This window comes from Anas acuta, chromosome 27 (assembly GCF_963932015.1).
Source record: "Anas acuta chromosome 27, bAnaAcu1.1, whole genome shotgun sequence".
Classification (NCBI taxonomy): Eukaryota; Metazoa; Chordata; class Aves; order Anseriformes; family Anatidae; genus Anas; species Anas acuta.
The window spans coordinates 6668-30307 of NC_089005.1; the positions used below are offsets into that span (position 1 = coordinate 6668).

The following is a 23640-nucleotide window of genomic DNA, read 5'->3' on the forward strand; positions in this document are numbered from 1 at the left end:
GGCACCCAACATGGCCTCCCGGAAGTTCGGAGTCTGAGAACTACATTTCCCGGTATGCTCCGGGCACCCAACATGGCCTCCCGGAAGTCCGGAGTCCCAGAACTACATCTCCCAGAATGCTTTGGGGCACTCAACATGGCCTCCCGGAAGTTCGGAGTCCGAGAACTACATTTCCCGGTATGCTCCGGTCACCCAACATGGCCTCCCGGAAGTTCGGAGTCTGAGAACTACATTTCCCGGTATGCGCCGGGCACCTAACATGGCCTCCCGCAAGTTCGGAGTCCCAGAACTACATTTCCCGGCATGCTCCGGGCACCCAACATGGCCTCCGGGAAGTTCGGAGTCTTAGATCTACATTTCCCGGTATGCTTTAAATGAGCAGAATTCGGGGTCTGACTGGAATAATGGAAGAACAGAGGGCTACAAGCCAAAAAACTAGTTCATCACCCTAGCAACTAAAGGAAATTTCTGGTCGCTTTGAGGGGGTAGAACTTGGGCAGCTTTGCTAATCTGGCAAAAGACAGCTTAGACCCTGCAAACACGTTACATGTAGCCAAATGAGGTGGGTTTTTCTGTTTGTTTGTTATTTTGGGGGGAGGGGGAAGAGTCGGGTGGGGAGCGGGGGTGTCTTTGGAGCTTGTTTCTACATAGCACCACACAAGCGTTAGATTGCGAACAACCCTCCAAACCTCCTGTCGCATGCAGTACTTCAGAAACACCCGTCACTCACAGCACCAACGCTTTAGGCTTCAACACATAGAACGGGCCATTTCCCCAGTCTCTGCAAAGGCCTCCCGGGATGCCAGGGCAGCGATAACAAGGAGGGCGAACCAGCAGACAGCCCTAGTAGCGGATACTACTGGCGAACGCCACCACGGCAAGGCAAGGCAAGGCAAGGCAAGGCTCGGCTCCCCGGCCCAGGGCTGGCTCTCGGCGGGCGAAGGGAAGCCCGAGCCCGCGCCCGGAGCCCAGCGCCGCTCGCAGCGCGCCCGCCCCGCGGCCCGAGAGCAGCCGGAGCCCCCGCCGAGCGCTGCGGCCCCGGGGCACTCACTGTAACCCATCAGCTCCCCGCCGGGCGCCTCTGGCACGATGAAGTACTCGGGCCAGTGCGCCAGGTACTGCAGGTAGAAGGGGATCCCGTACTGCGGCCGCCAGTTAAGGAGCACGGCCACACCGGCGCGGCGCCGCCCGAGGCCCAACATGGCTTCCCGGCAGCCCGTTGTCCAAGAACTACATCTCCCGGCACCGCTCAGGCCCTGGGCCGCGCGTGCGCGTGAATGCGGTCGCGCCTACATACGTCACCGCCGGAAGCCTTTTCGTGTCGTTTCCGCCCGTTGCCGCCGGCCGGTGCCGCCGCCCGCGATGAGCAAGCGGAAGGCCCCGTCCGGGAGCCCCAACCAGGGCATCACGGACCTGCTGACGGGTGGGTGGGCGCTGGGGGGGCCGCGCCGCGCCGCGCCGCGCCTCGGCCGCTCCAACCGCTTTTCTCCCCACAGAGCTGGCGAACTACGAGCGGAACGTCAACCGGGCCATCCACAAGTACAACGCCTACAGGTACCGCCTCCCCCCCCCCCCCCACCCCCCCCCCCCGCCGTGCGTGGGGCTGCAGGGCCCTGCCGGGGCTGGGTGCTGAGCCCTGAGCCGCGCTGTTCCGCAGGAAGGCGGCGTCCGTCATCGCCCGGTACCCCAGCGAGATACGGAGCGGGGCCGAAGCCAAGAAGCTGGTAGGGGGCCGCGCCCTGCCTCCCGGGGGGCGCCGGGGGGGCGGTGTCGCCGTGGGGGGAGGTTCCCGGGGGGGGGTGGCTGCTGCCGGGGCCTCACAGAGCCAGCTGGGGCCTGCAGCTGTCTGCGTGCCAAGGGCTTCTGTGGTGGCAGGTTTCCCCTTCGTTGCTTTACTGCCCCGCTCAACTTGGAGGGCAGTAGAAATGAAAGCCTTGTCTAGAATAAGTAATGCAGTCGTCAAACTGCTGTGTTTATGCTGCTTGTGTGGAACCCTGCATGCTCTTGTTCTCTTATGGACCAGTGTTTTGTTGTGGTTTAAGTGACATCATAGTTCTTCCTGCGGGGCTTTCTTTTTTTCCTGGTTGTAAGTGATATTGAGGTTAACTGGTGTTTCCTTCTCTCCCAATATTTAGGATGGAGTTGGTGCTAAAATAGCAGAGAAAATTGATGAGTTTTTATCCACTGGCAAACTACGCAAATTGGAAAAGGTGTGTTTCTTCCCTTGTATTGTATTTCTCAGTAGTTGATTTTCTTTGTACTTTGCAACGTAGCCTGCTTACTCTGTGCAATTTCTAATGCTCTCTGTGGTGAGACTCGAGTCAAGCATTAGAATCACAGAATGGTTTGGGTTGGAAGGAACCTTAAACATCATCTAGTTCTAACCCCCTTGCCGTGGCCAGGGACACCTTCCCCTAAACCAGGTTGCTCAAAGCTCCATCCAACCTGGCCTTGAGCACTTCTAGGAATGGGGCATCCACAGCTCCTCTGGGCAGCCTGTTCCAGTGCCTCACCACCCTCTGAGTAAAGAACTTCTTTCTAACATCTAGTCTGAATCTATCATCTTTTAGCTTAAAGCTATTACCCCTTGTTCTATCACTACACTCTCTGACAAGGAGTTCCTCCACAGCTTTCCTGTAGGCCCCCTGTAGAATTATGACTCTGGAAGGCTGTTGAGTTCTGAGTTTTAAGCATGCTGTTCACCTTCACATGGGAAGTTAAGACAGTTTGTAGGCATGGTACGTATGGTACTGTAGTAACGCACAGTTCTACTGTTGGTGCTGTTTTGTTCCTATTTATAGTAGCTTTCCAAAGCAGAATCTGACCAAGTTGTTTTATCTTCTTAAGCTTCCTTTTTGTACTGCAAATGGAGCAAAGAAGATTTGGTTTGTGTTATTTTGTTTTTTTGCAGATTCGACAAGATGATACAAGTGCATCTATCAACCTCCTGACACGAGTTACTGGCATTGGGTAAAGCTTAGTTATTTTGGTGGTGTTTTGTTGTTGCTTGTTCACTTGCTTGTTTGTTCTTGTTTGTTTTATTTGGTGGAGTTATAAACAGAAGTTGTGTGATTATAAATTGTGAAAAGAATGAGTTTGGGCTGATGCTGTAATACCCACACCAAGACCTCAGAGTTGCAGAGACAATTGCACAAGAAGAAAAGGCAGTTGTCAATTACAGACTTTGCAGTAGAGGAATAGAAGTTGGAAAGTTCCTGTGTGCAAGCTGAAAAGGGAAGGAGAAAATAAGTGATCAAAAACCATGAAAAAACAGAGAAGAGTAGAATTGTTTAGGTGAAGTAGGAGTCTTTGGGTGTGACATAAGGGTGTGAAATTTGGCCAGGGATAATGGTATTTTGGTGCTGTTTATAAAAGAAGCAGAGTCATGAAAAAGCCCTCATTCCTCAAAAAGAAGGCTTTTCAGAAAGGTGCTGTTAGAAATTCACAAGCCTGTTCTAGTTTCTATCCTGTGCTTAGGGAATCCCCGACAGACAAGAGCTCAGCTTTCGTACAGGCACATGCATGAAAAAACAACAGTAGAGATCAGTTTCCTGAGTGTGTGGGGCTCTGATATTGCTTGCTGAGAATAGGTTTGACTGAATTAGGGACCTGTGAGTCCTTAGAAACAAAGCAGAGTAGAATGCTAGGGGAAGGGAAGAGCAGTATTCAAAACCCTTCAGGTTGAGGACAGGGAATGTTATAGTAATTCTCGAAGACTTGCTCAAAGTTTGAGAATACTTACGTTGTGATTGTCACAAACTCTCCAGTCAAATTGGAATTGGGGCCCACTTTGTACTGGAGGTTGCAAGCTGGAGTCTTGTGGACTTTTTGTTTGTTTCTGTTTGTTTGTTTTTAAATGCTACTCTAAAGACGCTGTTGTTGTTGCTGGCATCAGCTGCTTTAGAGACTATTCACGATTAAAGTAGTTCTTATCACACATCCAGTTACATCCCAGTATAGCTGTCTAAAGCACTATTGCCAGTTTGGTGAGATTTTATTTATTTACTACTTTAAATTATACATCACTATATAGTTCTGTCAGTGCTAAAAATGTGCAGGCCAAGCCTTGGATAGCCATCTCTGTTTCAAAGTAAAAACTGAAAATGTGCATGCCGAAAGGTAAGCATTAGAAGCAACTTTAATCTTGGCCTCAAAGAACCTAGGGAGTTACTATGAATACAAACCTCCTGTTCGGTGTTGTAAGACTCTTGCTGTTCCTGATTGCATCTTGCTTTGTCTCTTTGTAGTCCAGCTGCTGCCAGGAAGTTTGTTGAGGAAGGAATTAAAACTTTAGAGGGTGAGTGTAACTTTGGGTCATCAGTTCACACACCAATAAAGTCTCTTCTGTCAAGCTGCCTGTTGCACAGTAGTACTGCAATAGCGGATGTGCCTTCCTTCTGGTGAAAGTATATTTACAAGAAAAAAAAAGCTGAAGTTAGTGAACAGGCTAAAGGCATTATATATGCATTTACAATAAAGTACTTAGAGATTACACTGAAAATAACATTGATTTTTGTCTTTCAAGTGAATAGTCCGTATAAGTCTTTATCAGGAAGGTGCACTAATGATTTCTTCTTGTGCTGTCAGCTGTTGAGCAGTCGTCTTAAAATCTCTTAATTGTGTTTGAGGTTGCTATTATTTGTTTATTAGATACTCTTCATTTGTATCACCTTTGCATTGTTGGAAACTTATTGTATTACTTTTTACCCTCAAGTAATTTTTTTTCACTAATCCTTCTAGATCTAAGAAAAAATGAGCACAAGCTGACCCATCACCAGCGAATTGGGTTGAAGTAAGCTTTCTTGGGTGCAAGTGCTTGGCTTTTCTAATGACTCCTTTAGACACCAGAATATAATGGAAGGTTACACAGGCCAATTAGTCCTGTTTTATCTGCATGCTTTTTGGCAGTTCTTCGGTTTTGTTTCATTAGAGTTGAAATTCAGTAGGAATTGGGATGGATGGATCACACACGTCAGGTAATGTGTGGCTCCCAGGCTGCAGTAGCACTGCTAGTACCTTCTGTCAGTGGTTCTGGTGCTAGAAAAGGGAAGAATGTGCCTGCTTGTCAGACATCATTGTTTCACCTGGCCTCTTTTCCATGGCAGTCTGTTTTCTACAGCTCCGTGTATAATTATTCAAGGAGCTTTATTTGGCTTTTGGCAACATAGGCCACCTCTGACCAGGGGTGAGGGACCTGCTCCTGCTTATTGCTGATAGACCAAGTTTTGTCAGGTACCTTTTTTATTTCCGGAGGGCTATGTAAATATAAACCACTGACCATATGGTAATATTACTCCCACGTCATAGCAGCTCTTTAGATATAGTGGAAAAACAAGCACCGAAGCTATCTCCTAAGCACTGTCAAACTTGCACATCTATTGCTTGGAAAGATGTTTTCTAAATTCTTTGTGGTGAGAACGGGGAGCTTTTGGTGAGACAATATAATGTTTATTGCTTCTTCTAAAAACATTTAATTGTAAAGAATTTTAAGATGTGACCCTTACCACTAAGTCAGACACTTTTATTCTATACTCAGATATTTTGAAGACTTTGAAAAAAGAATCCCAAGGGAAGAAATGCTGCAAATGCAGGTAAGAAAGTCTCTGTCAAGAACTTGAGGCAGTGAGGGCCAATGAATGACTGGCACCTTTAAATGCTCATCTGTCCTCTTTCCATAGGAAATTGTGCTGAAAGAGGTAAAGAACCTTGACCCAAAGTATATTGCTACAGTCTGTGGCAGTTTTAGACGAGGTTGGTACACTGTAATCTTGTCATGTTTTAATTAGGGCTAATAAACAAGACTTATTAATATATGTTCTGGAGAGTGCGTTTATGCTAAAATTCAGCTTTTTGTGTTAGCATTGTCTTAACTGGTTAGTTCAGTCATGAAATGCCCACATAAATCCTTTAAATGAAGTGTTTGTGCTTCATTGCTAGAGAGTATAGCAGCAAATTTTTGGTTGTTTTTCTATGAAATGTGATATCAAAAGAGTGGGGCTCTTTTCCCTTACGATCAGTTTTTGTAAATACTTTGAATATTCACTGACTATTTTCTACTAGAAAGGTGAGGTTAGATTTACGTTCATCGATGTGCATATGCTTTCTGTCTTTAACAGGGTTTTTCTTTGCTTCTTACTTGCCTAGGTGCAGAGTCGAGTGGTGATATGGATGTTCTCTTAACCCATCCAACTTTCACATCCGAGTCATCCAAACAGGTGTGTTTCTCTGCTACTGTGGATCTGTACTGTGCCTCACTTCCAGAAAGGCGTGTTTAAATTCAGAAGATAGGTAATCTCAGACTTGCATTGCAGCTTCCTGCATTTTTTTTTTGTTACTGTAATAGTAAACTCAACTCTCTGATCACCATGTTTATTTTGAGGATTTGAAATTGCTTCTTGGGTCTGTGCATTATGTTGCGGTCTCAGTGTAGTATATTTACTGTTATTCTTTCCTCCATCTTCATCCCTTAAACTCCCCAGATTCATGTGCTTTACACGGTAGAACTGTAAGAACTAGCTGAATAAAGCAGGGATTAAAGGCAGCATTACTATCTCTTCATGTAGCCACATGCTTTCAGAGGAGAAGCAAATGTCCTGATGCCCTTAGCATCTGTTGCAGCTAACTCTTGAGTAGTCCTAGTGATTCTGTTTCCTGTGTTGCTTCTGTAGATTTGTTGCTTGAGAGTTGAAAACTGAAACCAACAAAGAACCTTTGTCATTTCAAATGGAAGCAATCTGACATGGATTTCACAGGAAACTCCTTACTTCATAATTGTAATTTCACTAGCTTCTTCTCACTATTAACTCTAATCTTTTCCACCTCAAAGTTCATATGCAATAGCATATATATCACTATGGTGATGTCCCGCAGGTAAACAAGTAAGATACTGTTGCTTGTGAAGTAATTTGTTCTTCTGTGTTGTGTTTGTTCCTAGTCAAAACTTCTGCATCGAGTTGTAGAACAGCTGGAAAAAGTCCACTTTGTCACAGATGTGCTGTCTAAAGGTGACACCAAATTCATGGTAAGTTTTTTTGTGGTGAGGGAATGTGGCGGAGATTACCTCTCATGACAGAAACTAGGATATAGGCATCAAATTTTGTTTAGACTGCTGGAGCTGTAGTTTTCTTGTTTTTTTTTATCTCATTTTTTTTTCAATTGCCTTTTAGTGAATCTCATTAAAATACCAGTATTCAGAAATCTGCAGGTACTCATCTAGTTTTGAACCCCACTGACACAACCTTCGTGACACAATATATCTGCTACAGTTAAAAGATACTTGTTTTCCCAAGATAAAAGGGGCTGTTAGGGTTGAGGATTTTGTTTGTTTATAGTTGAAATTAGAGCTAAAAGAACCCTGTTAAGACTTTGTTTTCAGTTTGGTTTGTGTTGCATTCTGAGAGGGAATGAAACATGATGGCTTTTTAGGCTTGATCTTTAGGAGGAATAAACCAGAACTACCCTCATTTTTGCCAAATTGATTGTGCATACCATATGGGTTTAAAGCTAAATATATGTGTGTATATATATGTATATACATATGTATGTATAGGTGAGCCAGAAGCAGAGGCGCTCAACAGCCCAGGTTGAAGTCACAGTTCTATAAGCTCATTATAGTTTGACCGCTTTTTCTGCACAATCATATCAGTCTTAAAATAGTTGTGCAGTAGCTCTTGCCTTCAAAGTGGAAGCTAAGAAAGGAATGTTGTAAAAAGGGAAATATGATTGTAGCTGAGAATCTGAGAAAAACAAGTTACTGCAAGGAAACAGTCTTCATAGCTTCAAAAATACAGGCAATGTTAAGCTTTCAAAACAAAGCTAGGAATAGAGGTTGTCTTAGTATGAAGCTGCAGTCTGTGAGACAGTGTAATATGTAAACATTTTTCATCATTACGTTATTATGGTTCATTTCCCTGACCCTTATTGCACTGTCATTTTTGCTCATCATAAACAAGATATGAGCCTTTTTCTTTAAATGTATGAATTGCATGGAGATTACAAAGCAGTTTGAAATGAAAAATGGTAGATGATATCTCAGGAAAAAAAAAATCTGTACTTTTATTTCTATTAGCATGAGCTTTGTTTGCATTTTCATGATCTTACTGATGTTTATCCATGCTGAAGAGCCTGATAATAATTAGGGTAGAGGGATGGAAAAGTCCTGTGATTCCTCCTGCTGTAACAACTTAGGAATTATAGACTATTGAACTACAGTTCTCTTAGCAGCGTAAAACAGTGATTCACAGTCACAATGACACCCAGCTGTTCTAATAAAATATTTAATCAGTTCAACAAGAATTTAATTCTTTTTTGCTCTTCAAGATGACTAATGATCAAACCATAATTATACATATTTGGAAATGTGTATTTCAAAAGATTGTTTAAAAACAGTCAAGTCCTGTAAGGTTATCCCAAATACATGTATGTTTAACATCATTTTGAATTTCTCACTTTCTTTACCTTCTCACAGGGTGTCTGTCAGCTGCCAAATAAAGAAGATGGAACAGCCTATCCACATAGGAGAATTGATATCAGGTAGACCTTTAAAAATAAAACCAAAAAAAAAAAAAAAGCCACCACGTTAGCTATCTACTACATAATAGATATTTGCTTCCAGTCTGCATTCAAATTTCCATTCCCATGTCTAGAATATAGCATTTAACAGGTTTCCAATTACCTTGTATAGAAGCCACTGTACAACTGCCAGTTTAGAACAGGATATTAGCAAGAGTATTTCAAGTCATGGCTTTCTATTCAATTTCATAATCATGACCTATGTTATCAATACTGCTTTGACATAAATTCACTGCACAGAGCCTGTCTGAATTTAAGAAGAGATTGGACTGTGCACTTAGTCACATGGTCTGAAATTTTGGGTAGACCTGTGCGGTGTCAAGAGTTGGACTTGATGATCCTTAAGGGTCCCTTCCAACTCAGGATATTCTATGATTCTATGATAAATCCTTTCTTGTCAGTGGTGCAAGCACCATAACCATGCAGTGGCTGAACACCAGTAACTTACGGGTCAGGGTAAATGTGCCATGCCTTTGTTTGATATGCATTTCATTCTTGGGTCAGGCTTCTGGGAGAATCTAATATACAGAATTCCAGCATTTGTGCACTTAAAAAGGCGGCAAACCTAGAACAGTGGCTGAGCAGCTGAACTCCAAATGGCTTGTAGCTTTACATTTGCCCTAAATCTATGTTTTTCTTCCACTTCTATTCTAGGTTCATCCCTAAAGATCAATACTACTGTGGTGTACTGTATTTCACAGGCAGTGATATATTCAATAAGAACATGAGAACTCATGCTCTGGAAATGGGCTTCACAATCAATGAGTATACGATCCGTCCCTTGGGCGTCACTGGTCAGTCTAGACCTTTACACGTAGTTTTCTTTATAGTTTCATGTTTTGTGCGATTATCTCCTTAAATCGGTCTCTCAGTGTATTGGAAGTTGTGGTAAATACAGTAGTTAATGAAATTTTTCACTGTGGCCTTTCTGATACTTGACACCATTATAGCAGGGGGAGGCAGGCTACTATGTACAGGCAGTATACGATAACTCTATCAGGCCACCTAATCTACTTGGTCTTACTGATGTACAGGCTGGATTTTCAGTGTAAAGCACAACAAATGTTTTCTTGTTCTTTTAACATGATCTTTTTTTTGTCCTTCCGTTCTTTGGTGGAGGGCTTACTATATCATATATGTGTGTATAAATGTATGTATTTTAATTGCATAACCATGTAGCCCCAAGGTTAATTGGTTATCTTTTTTCTTCTGACACTGAGAATTAATATCTAAATACCGTATGAGTCTGTGGGGGTTTGTTGTTTTTTTGCTGTTGTTGTTTTTTAAATCTGTTTTGCTTACAGCAGTTTGTCTTAATCTTGCAATGCATTTGGCAGTCCAGGATTGTATGGAATTTCCACCTTTCAAATAGCATCTGTAATATGCTTGCAGGAGTTGCTGGGGAGGCCCTACCAGTAGAATGCGAGAAAGACATTTTTGACTACATCCAATGGAAATACAGAGAGCCAAAGGATCGGAGTGAATAATTGCTTGTCTAGGTTTGTGACTTGAAGAGACATTTTCATAGCTTTTCGCGAACATAGAAACTGCATTATCTTTCTTTGGATGTTACTGCAAAAAGCGTATAGTAATGATGCTTTAAAGCAAGTCCATGGCACTAGTGCAAAATGTCTAGTAAAAATCAAATCCTTTCTCCACTCTAGATAAAGAGGATTAGAATCCTAATGCAACATAGTGCATCAGCACTATCTGATCAGCGTGATAGATATCGACACTGGATAGTGTCGTTACTTTGCCTTTTAATTTATTTGTCCTAGTTGGCTGACATACTTTATCCCCCTTAAGCTATAACCATCCCTTGCCTCTTAATGATGTTATTTTTCTGATTTTATGGTCTAATGCTTCTAATATTTTAAAATTTGACTTGGCTCTGAACCATTCCTTTTATCGTTCCTTTGTTCAGCTGTAACTTCTTACAGCTCTCTACAGACAAAAAGGAACAGTGCAAAAAGGAACAATATAGCTATAAATGTTCATGGAGAGTTTGAAGTGGATGTGACTAGACAAAATTTAAAAATCATGTACCTTAAGAGAAAACCAACGTATCTTTCTTTCTCTCCCTCTCCCAACATTCTGAAGTGTTCTGAGATACAGTCTTGCATAAAACTTTAAAGAGAGAAACACCCATTCTTGATGTAGGCCCAAGATTCTGTTTTCAGTGTTGGGTGTGACTTTATTTTTCCAACATAAAGCCTTATCCAAGAACTTTAAGTGGTAAAGAACAAGCAGGGTCTCTACTTTTTAGTAGTTCCTCTCTCAAAAAAAAAAGTGAAATTGTCCAACACAGGCTTTTAACAGATGACTATTTTTAATCTAGCAGCAACATTCCTGCTTCTGAAGACAGACTGCACCTCTTTGGTTGGCTAACCAGCCTTCTCCTGAATGAGACTGAATTTTTGGTTTGATGTAAGCGTGTTCTGCTAGCTCTTTCCTCTGATATGTCTGTAGTTCTCAACTTTTTTATATGCAAACCTGACAGCTCTGCTAGCTCCTTTTAAATCATTTTGAGAGGTAATGACTATTATGGACTTTAGAGGAGCTCCAATCAAGATTGCATTACTTAATTTTATTTGAGACAAGAATTCTGTGTATGAACTTCTTAAAGTGACTAGTTTTTATTAGTAAAATAGCAACTTTGACATACTACAGAGCATGTGTATGGAACACATCGCTGTCTTTGTGTCTGGATACCTTGTGGGAGTAGAAGGCAAATATATTATAGAACTGCAAGCTTGGAAAACCAACTCAAATAAGAAAGACTTTATAGATAGTCCAATTGACTATTACTAATTCAATGTTAATTGATTTGTAAATAGTTAGGTCCTTTAGCAGCCTTTGTGGAGGCAGAGAAGAACTTGTATCTGTACTGGCAGAATACATAGCCTTGAATGAATTGTGGAACAGACATATTTTTTACCTTACTTGAGCCTACAGAACACCAAATTTGCTTGTTCTTATATAATTAGCGTTGGTCATTCTTAGTAATAGAGATTATATAGTCTAATACTCTTTCTTTTCCCTTACCTGATGTCTTCCACTGCCTCATAGTAAAAAGACATTTAGCTGCTGTATTCAGTGTTTTCTTCAATAATCAGCGGAAATAAAGTGATATTTCAATCCACTGTTTGACTTCTTTATATAGGTGTCATTTTTAAAAGCATTTGAAAGCAATAACACAACATTTACAAATGTTTCTTAAGTAGCATACAGCATTACACTGATGCAGTATACATAATACTAGGTAGCCCAGAAGACTACTTTGTCTTGGGACTGGAGACAGAATTTGCTGGCCTTGTATTTTTTCTCAATAGCACACTTAATCCTTCTGGGTAGAAGAAAAATGGCTTGTTCAGAGGTTGTTGGTTTTGTGTGTTTTTTTTTTTTTTTTCCCCCTTAAACGATATAAAATGCTGTAGTTGGTTTTTGTTTTTCTTTTTTTTTTTTTCCTCCACAGTATCACAGAATGGTTTGGATTGGAAGGAACCTTAAAGATCATCTAGTTCCCAACCCCCCTACCCTGGCCAGGGATGCCTTCCCCTAAACCAGGTTGCTCAAAGTCTCATCCAGCCTGGCCTTGAGCATCCACAGTTTCTCTGGGCAGCCTGTGCCAGTGCCTCACCACCCTCTTTGTAAAGAACTTTTCTAATGTCCAATATTAAATCTCCCTTCTTTCAGTTTAAAATTTACTGCTATGCTCTTTGATGAAGAGTCCCTCCACAGCTTTCCTGTAGGCCCCCTTTGGGTATCAGAAATAATTTTCCTTCCCATCAAGTTATTATTCCTTATTCTGCATTGCTTTTAGTTCCTTACACTTCTTTCCTTCCTCAGCACTGGACTGCACAATAGCAGGCAATCACTGGAGGCAGTTGCTGCAAGCCTCGAGTGTGTTAAAGAGAGTCTGTCAAAGTGGGTGTGCTCATACCACCAGGTAGACAAAGACTTGCAGCTGCGCTTCCTCAGCGCTGGCTGCAGGTTTGGGCCGAGTTCACTCTTCTCCCGCTTGCGACGTCTTTTATCGGGCTCGGGGCTGCTGACCTCGGCGTGCCGCTGCGCCTTGCTACGGCCGAGGAGCTCCAGTTTCTGTCTGCGCGTAGCACGAGCAGCTCGAAACGGCCGGGAACGAGGAGGGGGGCAGAAGGGGCCAGCAGCGCCACGCGGGCACGCTCGCAGCGGGCCCCTCCGCGGCCTCCTCCCGGCCCCGCGCGCACCTTGAGCCGGCCGAACGCGGCGCCGGCCCCCGCCGCCTCCCCTCGCCCCGGGACCCGCCGAGAGCAGCGGCGAAAGCCCCGCCCCCCTGCGGCGGCCGCCGCGCGCGCCCGCTCCCCCTCGGCCGCGCGCCCCCAGCCCCGCGCGCGGCACCCCGGCGGCCCTCAGGGGCGGTGGCGCGGCGGGGCGGCGCTGCGCATGCGGGCTCGGGGCGACCGAGAGCTGTCCCGGAGCGGAGCGGCCGGCAGGTAGCGGCGGGGCCCGGGTGCGGCGCGGCTCTACCGGGCTTCGCGGAACCGGCCCGGCGGGGCCCGGTGGCGTCTCCCGGCCCGCGCCGGGGCGAGGGCCCCAGGGGGGAAGCCGGGAGCGCGCTCGGCGGCTCGCTCTGGCCGGCGCCGCCGTGCCCTTGGGGGGGGCGTCGCGCTGGCCGGAGGGGGCGGCTCTGTGGTGGCGGCCCCGTGGCGCGGAGCGGGCCGGGCCGGGCCGGGCCGGGCCCTCCCTGCGGGTGGTCGGGGTCCCGCCGGGGCCCCGGCGTCCGGGCCTGGAAGCGGCGAATGGCGCCGTTGCGAAGGCCCGCGCGTTCCGCTCCGCTCCGCTGCCCCGAGGGCGGGGCCGCTGCCGCGGGGCCCGGCTGCGGGCGCTTGGCCGGGGAGGGTTGGCGGTGTCTGCGCCGTACCCGAGTGCGGGCGTTCTCTGCGCGTTCCCTCGCATCGCCAATTCGGCGTTTTATTTTCGCAGCTGACGTGCGGTTGTTGACTACTGCTTGCTGTAGCTAAAGATGGCAGCGTTAACGATCGCTCGCCCTAGCCTGTTATTCCTCAGTGTTTTCTCCCTGTGGTTGTTGTCATGATTTCCGTGTTGGAAAGCAAGCCCAAGTATGATATTAAGAAGATACTGTTTAAAAAGAAGGCGTTTACAATAAGTAGTGAGGCTTATTTCTGGCGAACCTATTTAAAAAAAGAACACATGCACACACACACACACAAAAAAAAAAAGTTGAAACTTCTGAATTGAGAGGTTTGTGTGGAAAAAAACATGTTTTATCAGAAATATATGCTCTGCTCCATAGCTAGGTTGCCAAAACCATTGTATGTATTAAAACTCTATTGTTGTAAAAGTCTATATTGATTGTTTTTCATCAGTTTAACAACTCACTGATTTTAATTTTTCCTCTCCGTGTTTGACAGGTTAAAAGGCCTTTTTATGTAGTAAATTTGAGAAGTGCCTATCTTATGACCTGATCTTCAGATAAGGAACCTGCGGTCATGTCCGGCTGTTTTATATCCTCTAGACCCACGGGTACATATTGATAGATATGTAGTGCAGGTTAGATATTAAGTCATTGAACGTAGAGCATTTTTTCACCGTGGGATGCAAATTGCATGACAGCTTCATTTCAGGAAGGGGCTCGCTATCTGAAAACAGGACTTAATTGCTTAATATGGATACTGTTGCGTTTGTGACAGAGCCTGAGTATTTTGCAAAACTATTTGGATTTTGATTACCTGTGTTTTTAGAAAGCAAAGTCAGAAGCTGTTAAGGAAATAGATTTCTGGTTATATAAAGGTTTCTAGTTATATAAAAGTCAAAAAAATACTTGTTAGATTTTTGCTAAAAGCATGAGTAGAAAACAGAACACTACGAAATAGAATATTAACATCAGGATTGCGATGTGGGGAAGGGGAAAAAAAAGTAAATTGGTGGGAGTGACGTTATGATTTTTTGTTTTTTTTGCTTGAGTTATTATTTTATTTGTTTTTCATTAGTCTTTTGGTATGGTACAAGTAACAAATGCAGGGTAGGGGTTTTCTCGTATTGGGTGTTGCAGGGAACAACGTCAGCAATTTGATCAGCTGCGCAAAAAAGTAAATGGCAAAGGGTTAGCATTAAAATTAATCAAAAGCATCATTTTTGATGGCCTTTCTTTTCTGGAGCAGGTGTACCTCTACAGTTAAGTAAACTTATTCTAGAAGGGAAAGATGAATTTTTCTGACAGGAAGAGCGTTTCTGCTTTTTTAACGTGGATTAACCAATGTACGGTGTAGCGTCACATCTGTCCTTTTCAGTTTTGTAGTCCATATTAGTTGTAGCAGCTATCTGTATTAGAAGGTGTAGTTGTTGCTGTTTTGTACACACAGCGCAGAAATACTGGAAGCTACTGGACAGTGTAATGAGATCTTTATGTATTTTCCAAATCTCTGGAAAACTTCCTAAGAATTTACAAGTTTATATGGAAGTCAGTTATCTTTTCCTTTGGGATTGTTCAGTGCTGACATGGCTTCGCTGCTTGGAGCCCCTTTCAGAAAGGGTCCTGTCATGAAAGCAATTTTGCATATTATTGGAATGGTGATAAATGCTCATGTGAGCTCTTTTTGCAACATAATAGCAGAATGTGAAGTCTCGGTATGTAGTTGAATGTAACGCTGCTCCGAATGATTAGGAGCAGATTGGTTTCTGACAAAGCAGCAATGACACAAGCATGACTTTCATGAACATTCTTCGAAGGCCTTGCAGTTTCTTATCAGTGAAGCACGCATAGGGTACTTAGTCATAGATGTCTATACATGCTTTGAATATAGTTTAGATTTTATGCTGTTAAACCTAGGATTCTTACAGCTTCCACTGTGTTTCAGATCCCATGGCTGTCCCACCATCATACAGTGACTTGGGAAAGTCTGCCAGGGATGTATTCAATAAGGGCTATGGTAAGTAAAATGACAGGTTTGATAGTAATTTCATATTTTGTCTTGGGTGTCTACAATAAAAACACTACTATTTGAGAAAGCCATTAAATACCTCATGGTAGGAATCCAGCAGAAGGATGGACCACCTCGAATCACCAGAATTCCTTCAATCTATCATCACTAAGATGAACAACTGGTGAAATATGAAAATAGGCTATTTCAGGCCAGTGTTCCCTATGTGCCAGACTTGCTGGGTGTGTAGCAAATAAACCTTGCTTGTATATTGTGGTGAAACAGATTCTCTGTACTCTTCTATTTTCAGGATTTGGAATGGTCAAGTTAGAGTTGAAGACCAAGTCTTCCAGTGGGGTGGTAAGTACTGGGAGCTTTCAACATCACCAATATGGAGGGGAGGACAAATTCCTAAAATGGTAATAACTTGATAGCAGGTGTTGCTTCTTTCTTTTGTTTCTCAATTTAAAATTGTTAGCCAACTGAGCTGTTTCCAATAACCATTTGTGGAACTTGTGTAGTGGTACTCCTTTTCCTCTGGTGTGCAAGAATTTTCACATACCTTGTTCAGGATGTATGGTTTTCCTTCCAGTTTGCATTGCAACGTGCATGCACGCAGTTTTTCTTCACTATTATAGGTCTCACTTCTGTTTATGAATGCAGTTGAGATTCTCTGCTGTTGGTTTTTATAAGATTTTTAGTTCACAGGCTTTTCATCCAAAAGGCCAAGGGATAAAAAGGAACCACAGTTTGCCTTAACTTCATTTTCACACATCTCCACTACGCTTATAATGCAGGACCTAATTAATTAATTAAAACTAAATAGTCCTCCTGACATGCTTTGTGTAGAATTTCAGAGCATTTTGTAGGTGTTAATTAAGATTTATAGCACTTAAGGTAATTAGAAAATGTGGTGATCCCCATTTTAGTGGTGGAAAAATGGACCTCCCTTGTGACTTCACAGGAAAGCTGGCAAAACCAAGAATGGAAAAACTAAGAATGGATTTCTTAATTTCGGTCTTTAAACAAAGGCATATGCAATTTATATTAGATAAGCTTATTCTTACAAGGACACTCAATTTCTTGAGCGCTAGCACTTACTGCTATCCTGGTTGATAGGCCTGTCCTGCTTTTCAGCCTCATAACCATATTTGCTTTAGATCCCTTCTCTTGCATTCTTATCATGCAAATTGCATAAGTCATTCCTTTTGTATTACTGCGTGCTGTCTCAGTTGAGTTTTTGATGGATTACTTCTATCGTGCACCCGGCACACAAAGGTCAAGGAACTCCACAGTGTTTGTATTACGACAGCTGTCAATTACTGACATCAAAGAATGTGCGTACTTTTCCTGCCATGAAGTTTTGATTCTCAATAATATGGTAATTGTTAACTACACTATCTTTTGACGGAACATGCGCAACTCTATTAAGTTCTAAAATGGGTTTTTCCTTCTCCATGCAACTTTCATTTTGGATGCTTAACCAGCTGGTAAGGACAGTGACTGTTTTGTCATGTTGGCTTCTTTTTGCTTTCTCTGGTGAGGTTTTCTGTGGGGGATATCGTCTGGTTGTTCTGCATCATATTTTCATTTACATCATGAAGTTTGGCTTGTGTCCATAGTGCTTAATCTCCTGTATGATACATGTACATAAAGCCATTTGCAATCTCTGTTCCAACAATTCAAAATAAGAGCACCATAAAAACAGCGTGAGGAAAATAAAGAGAGAGAGATTAAAAAAATATCTACCTGTAAAAGACAGATATGGTATTGGTACAGTTGTCTATTGCTAAAAGTTTTGTGCTCATTAGTGTTTGTAATGAGCATTCAGCAGCAATATATGGTTTAGGGGATGGAAGAAAGGCTGGGCATGAAATGTGAAATCTAAATCTAGTACTTGAGTACTAACAGGATCTCTGATTGATATTGAAATGTTTTTGTTTGCTTTTGATGACAGTTCTTAGTGTAACAAGTCTTTTTCCAACCTAAGCAAGCTCCAGGGCTCTATCAGCACATCTTGATAACAAATATCCAGAACAGAGATGCCAGAAATGATGAGATGCAAAAAGAATAGTTTTGGGTGTGGATAGGGAAGAGGATGATGATTTTGAGTGTTCTGTTTTTAAGATCTAAGGGTAGCGAGTGTTTGCGTTAGCATTTGACAAGTGGAAAAAGGTAAAGTACTTAGGAGTGCTGATACTCATATTGTCCTCTTGGCAGGAATTTACAGCAACTGGCTCTTCTAACACAGACACAGGCAAGGCTTCAGGTAGTCTAGAGACAAAATACAAGATCAAAGACTATGGGCTTACATTCCTCCAGAAGTGGAACACGGACAACACATTGGGAACAGAAGTTTCCATGGAGGATCAGGTAAGAGGAAGCTGATACTCTGAAAATGTTTCCGCAGTTGGTGTGAGAAAATACTGAGTTGAGCAGAAAACACTGAGGAATGAAAGTTACACAAAACTCCCCGGAGTACTGAAAATGCACAGACTGAGAGACAGCATCATGAATTTTAGTGCAGGGAGTGCAAGCATAACCACACCCAAGCACTGCTACATAGCGATACAAAGATACAGTTATTGCAGATGCCAGCATGCCAAATTAGCTGGTTGAATGAATATCACTATTATCCACTCTAAACACAAGGGTGTTTTTTTGTTGTTTTTTTTTTTTTTAAATCAATTTTAGCTATGTAGAGCTGTCACTGCTACAGTCATGAAAGAAAACCGGAGAGGATTCTCTGTTTTAAATGCCATAATACATAAGGCTGTAAGTTTGGCTGCCTTGAGACTTAAGGCTTCGGCTGAAGGTTGAAGAGAAAATTTGCAACTTGGTGCTGGTTAAGCAAAGGGTTGCTGTTATACAACACTCTCAAAATACGAAACTCCTTTTCAAAGTCGATAGCTTTCTGCTTTTCACAACTGCCTATGAACTAAGGTAAAATTTCCAAAGGTAATAAAAGTTTTGGGGTGCTCTCCACTATATGTGTCCATCCCTTTTTATAGTTAAGGTTTTGCAATTTTACCAGTGCTTTAACACATTCAACTCAAAATGAGGTGGAACAGCTGTGCCCAGTACATGGTTTGGCCAGTGAAGTAGTACTGTGTCTCAGAACATGCATAGGTTCTGACAGGGATTCTTAAGCTCCAGCATGGATTATTGGCTCTATAGGGAATAAATAAGTAAAACTGAAGAGTTTTCTTTAACAGTTTCTCATTTTTCTTGTCAATACTAGGTTTGAAATATTCCCATAATAACAAATCTGTAAAGTGTGTGCTGTTAATGGTGCCTCATTGTAGGAAGAAATTCCCAATTTTAATCCTTTATCATACAGCACCTACAGATCTCTTTGTAAAAATGTGTGGGAGACTTTCTGTTCATGTCATGCCTTCTCTTTAGACCTGAAGTAGCACCATAGTAATGTAATAAAACAAGCCATGTTTTAGCAGAGTTGTGAGCAGACTTCTCTGTTTTTCTTTACAGTTGGCTGAAGGACTGAAGGTGGCTCTTGACACTGTATTTGTACCAAACACAGGGTAAGTATTTTCAGTCACCTTTATCTAAGGAGTCCTAGAATTGCCCTTAACTTCTCATTAGAAATGCTTATACTGTACATTGTGTAAATGCTCAAAACTTACCATTACTGACTGGTCACATTCAAATATTGCAACAGGAAGGAACTCATGGTTTAAAAAAATGAAAAATCAAGAACTTTGTTCTGCAGGTACTATAGAGTATTTTGAAGGCAATGAGCAGAATAAGCTCTGCTAGAAATGACTCTGGCTTTTTGGCCACTGCAAATTTATTGTTTTAGAGGAGGTATTGTATTCCTGTAACTCGCTCCTTGAATAGCTAGGTCTTAAAGGGACTGCTTAATTTGTACCATCTTTCTCATGGTGTTCATGGTTCAATTGCTGTCAACCCAGTGCCTTAGGAACAAAAAGCAAAGCTTTTTCTTTTTTGTTTTTTTCTCCTTGAAGCCTGTGGAAGTAGAACAGCCTGTGTATTATGATAGGCGGTGGAATAGCACTTTTTTTTTTCTTTTTAAAATTATTTATTTCTTTTTTGGTTGACAGAGCAAAGAAGATGTGTATATGGGGTATGTATGTCTGGATAAACATCAAGCTTGAGACTGCTTTGTAAATAATTACTGGTATTTCTTTATCGTTGAGAACAGCATAACAGAAGAAAAATCAGAGTTTTCGATACTACTTGGATATAAGCAATTAGAAAAAGAGTTAAAAAGTAGCCTCCAGGCCTGGGTATGAGTGATGGACAGCACGGTGTCCTGCTGTATCTTCAAAGATAAAGGAGGCTGGGGAGAGGATGATGGAGGTGATAAAATTCTGTTGCAGTTAACTTTGAATCAGTAGCAAAAGGAGCAGAAAGACACATTGGTGAGAGAGGAACAGGCTTCTTTGGAAGACAGACTAAATGGATGATACATGGGGGATGAGGAAAATTCCTTCTCAGTAAGGGAGTGTGGTATCCAGCAGTGAAGGAGGAAGGAGAGTAGGCAGTGCACACAAAGGAACAGTGGAGAGAACTGAGCAGCCAAAAAAATCATTAAAGGACAAAAAGAGCAGCTATCACTGTGGGATGTCGCAGATGCTGCTGAAAGAAATTGATGGTGCCATAACATATTGCAACTATTTGCGGTGAACAGAATTTGAAACCTGATATGTTTTGAGTAATAAGCAAAAAGATTGATGCCTTTATAACTTCTCAAGGATTTTAAGGACGTTGAAAATGTTGGAAGTAGCACCACCAAACACATGTAACATCAGTGTTACCCTCATCCCATGTGCTCTTCAGCAGTTGTGGTGATTTTAAGTTTTGAGTAGGCATTACAGTCATTTAATGCACTGGCCCTAAAGGACATACATACAGGATTAAAACTACCTATAATATAAACCACAAGGGATAAAATTAAATGTTTCTCTGCAGGAAGAAGAGTGGAAAGTTGAAGACCTCCTACAAAAGAGAATATCTAAATCTAGGCTGCAATATAGACATTGATCTCTCTGGACCAACCATCTATGGCTGGGCAGTGCTGGGCTATGAAGGCTGGCTTGCTGGCTATCAGATGGCTTTTGATACGGCAAAATCTAAGCTTTCGCAAAACAACTTTGCCTTGGGATATAAGGCAGGAGACTTCCAGCTGCACACTAATGTGTAAGTATTAATCCGAGCCTAGAGAAAATTATCAGAAGATCCAAGCTAGATTAATAGTGAGAATTAACTGAGCTAGGTAAAATGTGGTAGGAAGGAGGGAGGATGCTGATTTAGTTCAAAAATAATTCACACCATGTTTTCATCTTCAGTACAATTAAAGCAGAGGCAACGTCTCAACTTTTTGTTGTCTGTTGAGACTGTGTTTCAGGGTCATCTTGGTTTTGTGTACACAAGATAATGGCATAAAGGCACTTCACACCATTAGTTTGGAATTAAAAGTGGTAAACTTCAACTTCTATTTTGGCAATAGATAAGAGTCTTCAGTTAAGCTATCTTACCCTTTCCCTCACCAAAGAGAGAGTTTCTGGCTCAGAAATGCCCAGGGTTGAGGAGAGAGGTGTGTGTTGCATAATTCTTGTTTCCAGCTGTCACCTTAGTGTAGCTCTAGCCTTTGCATTCAGATGCTTTGAGAGTCTTTGAACTTTTTATATTTAAACAACTGCCATGCAATAACTTTGTTTTCAGTCTCATCATTCCCATAACTGCCTTAAATCTCCTTCTAGGTTTGTCCCTTTATACATTATCAGAGGCTTTTCTCCTTAAGACAAGTAAAGTTTGTTTTCTGTCAGAATCTCAAACATTGTGTCTTGGCTACTGGTCAGCTGTGGTCAGTTAAGCAAACAATACCCTTGTTATGGGTAAACATCAGAACAGCTGTGAGCTCCAGCTAGGAATTCTATGACCATGGGTCCACTGGACACCTTGGTTCATTTTGAGATAATGATCAAATGATGATGGGAAAGGAAGGGATAATCTCAAGGGTTGCTATTTACTGACACTTGCATCTCTTACAAACAGGAATGATGGCACTGAGTTTGGTGGGTCTATTTATCAGAAAGTTAATAATAAGGTTGAGACATCAGTCAATCTTGCATGGACTGCTGGCAGTAACAACACACGATTTGGTATTGCTGCTAAGTACCAACTGGATGAGAAGACTTCCATTGTGGTAAGATTTTTTTTTTTAAAGGAACAAGTATTTCAAGCTCCAATAAATGCTAAAAAATAGTGATGTAAAATAGTTGTTCCAAATAGTTACTGAGAAAGTATGGGAGATAGCAAACTGTTGTGGTTTAAACCACAACAAGGACTACAAGTCATATGTGTGAAACATCTTTAAAAAAGATGTTTCATCTGTGCTGAAATAGTTGTTAGTCTGTCTATTGTGCCTGAAGCCTATGCAAAATGTGTTTTGAAAAGGTAATATGAGAATGAAATATTTTTCTACATTGTGGATTGGGTAAGAATTAGACAAAACTACTGCAGTAAGATGACAGTTCATTTGAGCTTACAGCCCTCTCCTAACACTGAGTTATGTAGCTCTTGAAAGTCAGTCAAGGTTATGAGCTAAGTGCCCTTACTGACACTTACCAAGTCTTGCAGAAATGTTAGGGGCAAAAAGCAACATGAATGAAAGTAGCTGCATACATAGCAACACTAAGCACTTAGGTAGCAAGCATTTGTTAAGCCTTAAAACAAGAATTAGTTCCAGGATAATTCAGCCAGAATTAAAAATAGGAAATGCTATTGTAAACAGCTCAAAACTTAGTAAAAGATAAGTTTGCATACACATAATTTTTTTGCTCATTCCTTAGAAAAAATAGGGTGGGACTTGATATAGGTGTAGTATACCACAATCTGAAGATAAGATGGGACCTATTTCTTGTGCCTGTTCCAGGTTGAAGGTAAAGTGGAGGAACATAGTGAAAATTGGGTATACTGGAAACTTGAAGGGGAAAAGACTAGAATACACCACAGCTAGAGATCAATCTACAAGTAGCTGAAAGAACGAACAGGGCACTAGAGCAACTTTTTGAGTATTTGTGCATGGCAGTGATTTTTTTTTTCCTGTAGGCTAAAGTGAATAATGCCAGCCTGATTGGAATCGGTTATGCTCACACCCTTCGACCTGGTATGTAAGCCCAACTAGTAGCAAATCCTACTGGTTACTACGTTGTGGGTTATTTTACTATCATCTCTACAACAGAATAGGAGGAAAAAAAAATAGAAATCTTACACAGGTAATATAGAAGTAAAGGCTGTGTATGCACATAAGCTCCTATAGCAAAGAAGACACATCACTAAGACTCAGACTCAGGTACTTGGTGAGAAGGTGTTATACTGGGACATTATTGTATGAAGACTCTCCTTCCTTGCTTTTCTAGGTATAAAGTTGACTCTCTCAGGCTTGATTGATGGCAAGAATTTCAGTGCTGGAGGTCACAAAGTTGGGCTGGGATTTGAGTTAGAAGCTTAATGCAGTTTTAAGTAAAACAACAAATGGTGCTCTGGAAGAAGAAGGAAAAGCATACCCAGTGTGTTTTGGCCTTAACATTACTCTGAAATCTCCAGCCGTGTGAACTTTCTACTCTTCCAAAGAATGCTTTTAACCCACCCTTGAAGTCCAGCGAGTGCAAGCACCTCCAAAGAAGATACTTGAAGGCATGCATGGGAGTTGTGATGTTTGTGCCCCATGTTTTCACTTGCTTATCATATTCTAAATGGGCTCCTAAAAGGAGAACATCCCACCTCTCCCCATTATTGTATTGCATCCTGCATGTCCTACCTTTCACACCCTTTTACGAAAGGTAATCTGTGTGCTACAGCGTAACATTTGGTTTTACATCAGAAATGAAATAAATGTCACAGTTGGAACATAGCATTGGTTCAGATAAGCTGTTATCTATGCAGTGGGGCTTTTCTTTTTGGTGGATACTCTGCAGATTATCTGTTAAGTATGGTTAAAGTTTTACTAAACTATATATAAAATTAGAGGGTGGTTGAGGTTGGAAGAGACCTCTGGAGCTTACTTGGTCCAAGTGCCCTGCTCAAGCACGGCTACCTAAAGTTGCTCTTGAAGATCTCCAAGGAACAAAACTCCAAAATCTCTTTCGGCAACCAGTTT

At 42.1% G+C, this 23640-nt stretch overlaps 2 protein-coding genes across 6 annotated transcripts; both read left to right on the plus strand.

Annotated features, from left to right (window-relative positions):
• The first annotated feature begins 1265 nt into the window (after nt 1-1265).
• On the plus strand, nt 1266-11713 carry POLB (DNA polymerase beta). 3 transcript variants are annotated; one of them, XM_068662131.1, is made up of 15 exons: nt 1266-1423; nt 1497-1554; nt 1658-1724; nt 2136-2210; nt 2912-2970; nt 4248-4297; nt 4741-4792; nt 5537-5591; nt 5679-5751; nt 6145-6215; nt 6935-7021; nt 8468-8532; nt 9226-9365; nt 9964-10070; nt 10910-11713. In XM_068662131.1, exons 1-14 carry the CDS (start codon nt 1363-1365, stop codon nt 10056-10058), a joined length of 1008 nt encoding a protein of 335 aa, XP_068518232.1. In that variant the 5' UTR covers nt 1266-1362; the 3' UTR covers nt 10059-10070; nt 10910-11713. The 3 variants fall into 3 exon arrangements, with proteins under 3 accessions (XP_068518232.1, XP_068518233.1, XP_068518231.1); XM_068662132.1 differs by having other exon boundaries at nt 10913-11713; XM_068662130.1 differs by having other exon boundaries at nt 9964-11713.
• Nucleotides 11714-12974: 1261 nt separating this feature from the next.
• On the plus strand, nt 12975-23394 carry VDAC3 (voltage dependent anion channel 3). 3 transcript variants are annotated; one of them, XM_068662136.1, is made up of 9 exons: nt 12975-13046; nt 15432-15503; nt 15805-15854; nt 17715-17867; nt 18984-19036; nt 20448-20675; nt 21534-21684; nt 22590-22647; nt 22901-23394. In XM_068662136.1, the coding sequence occupies exons 2-9, from the start codon at nt 15437-15439 to the stop codon at nt 22990-22992; spliced, it is 852 nt and encodes a 283-aa protein (XP_068518237.1). In that variant the 5' UTR covers nt 12975-13046; nt 15432-15436; the 3' UTR covers nt 22993-23394. The 3 variants fall into 3 exon arrangements, with proteins under 3 accessions (XP_068518237.1, XP_068518235.1, XP_068518234.1); XM_068662133.1 differs by lacking the exon at nt 12975-13046 and adding an exon at nt 13983-14097; XM_068662134.1 differs by lacking the exons at nt 12975-13046; nt 22590-22647 and adding an exon at nt 13978-14097.
• Nucleotides 23395-23640: the final 246 nt, after the last annotated feature.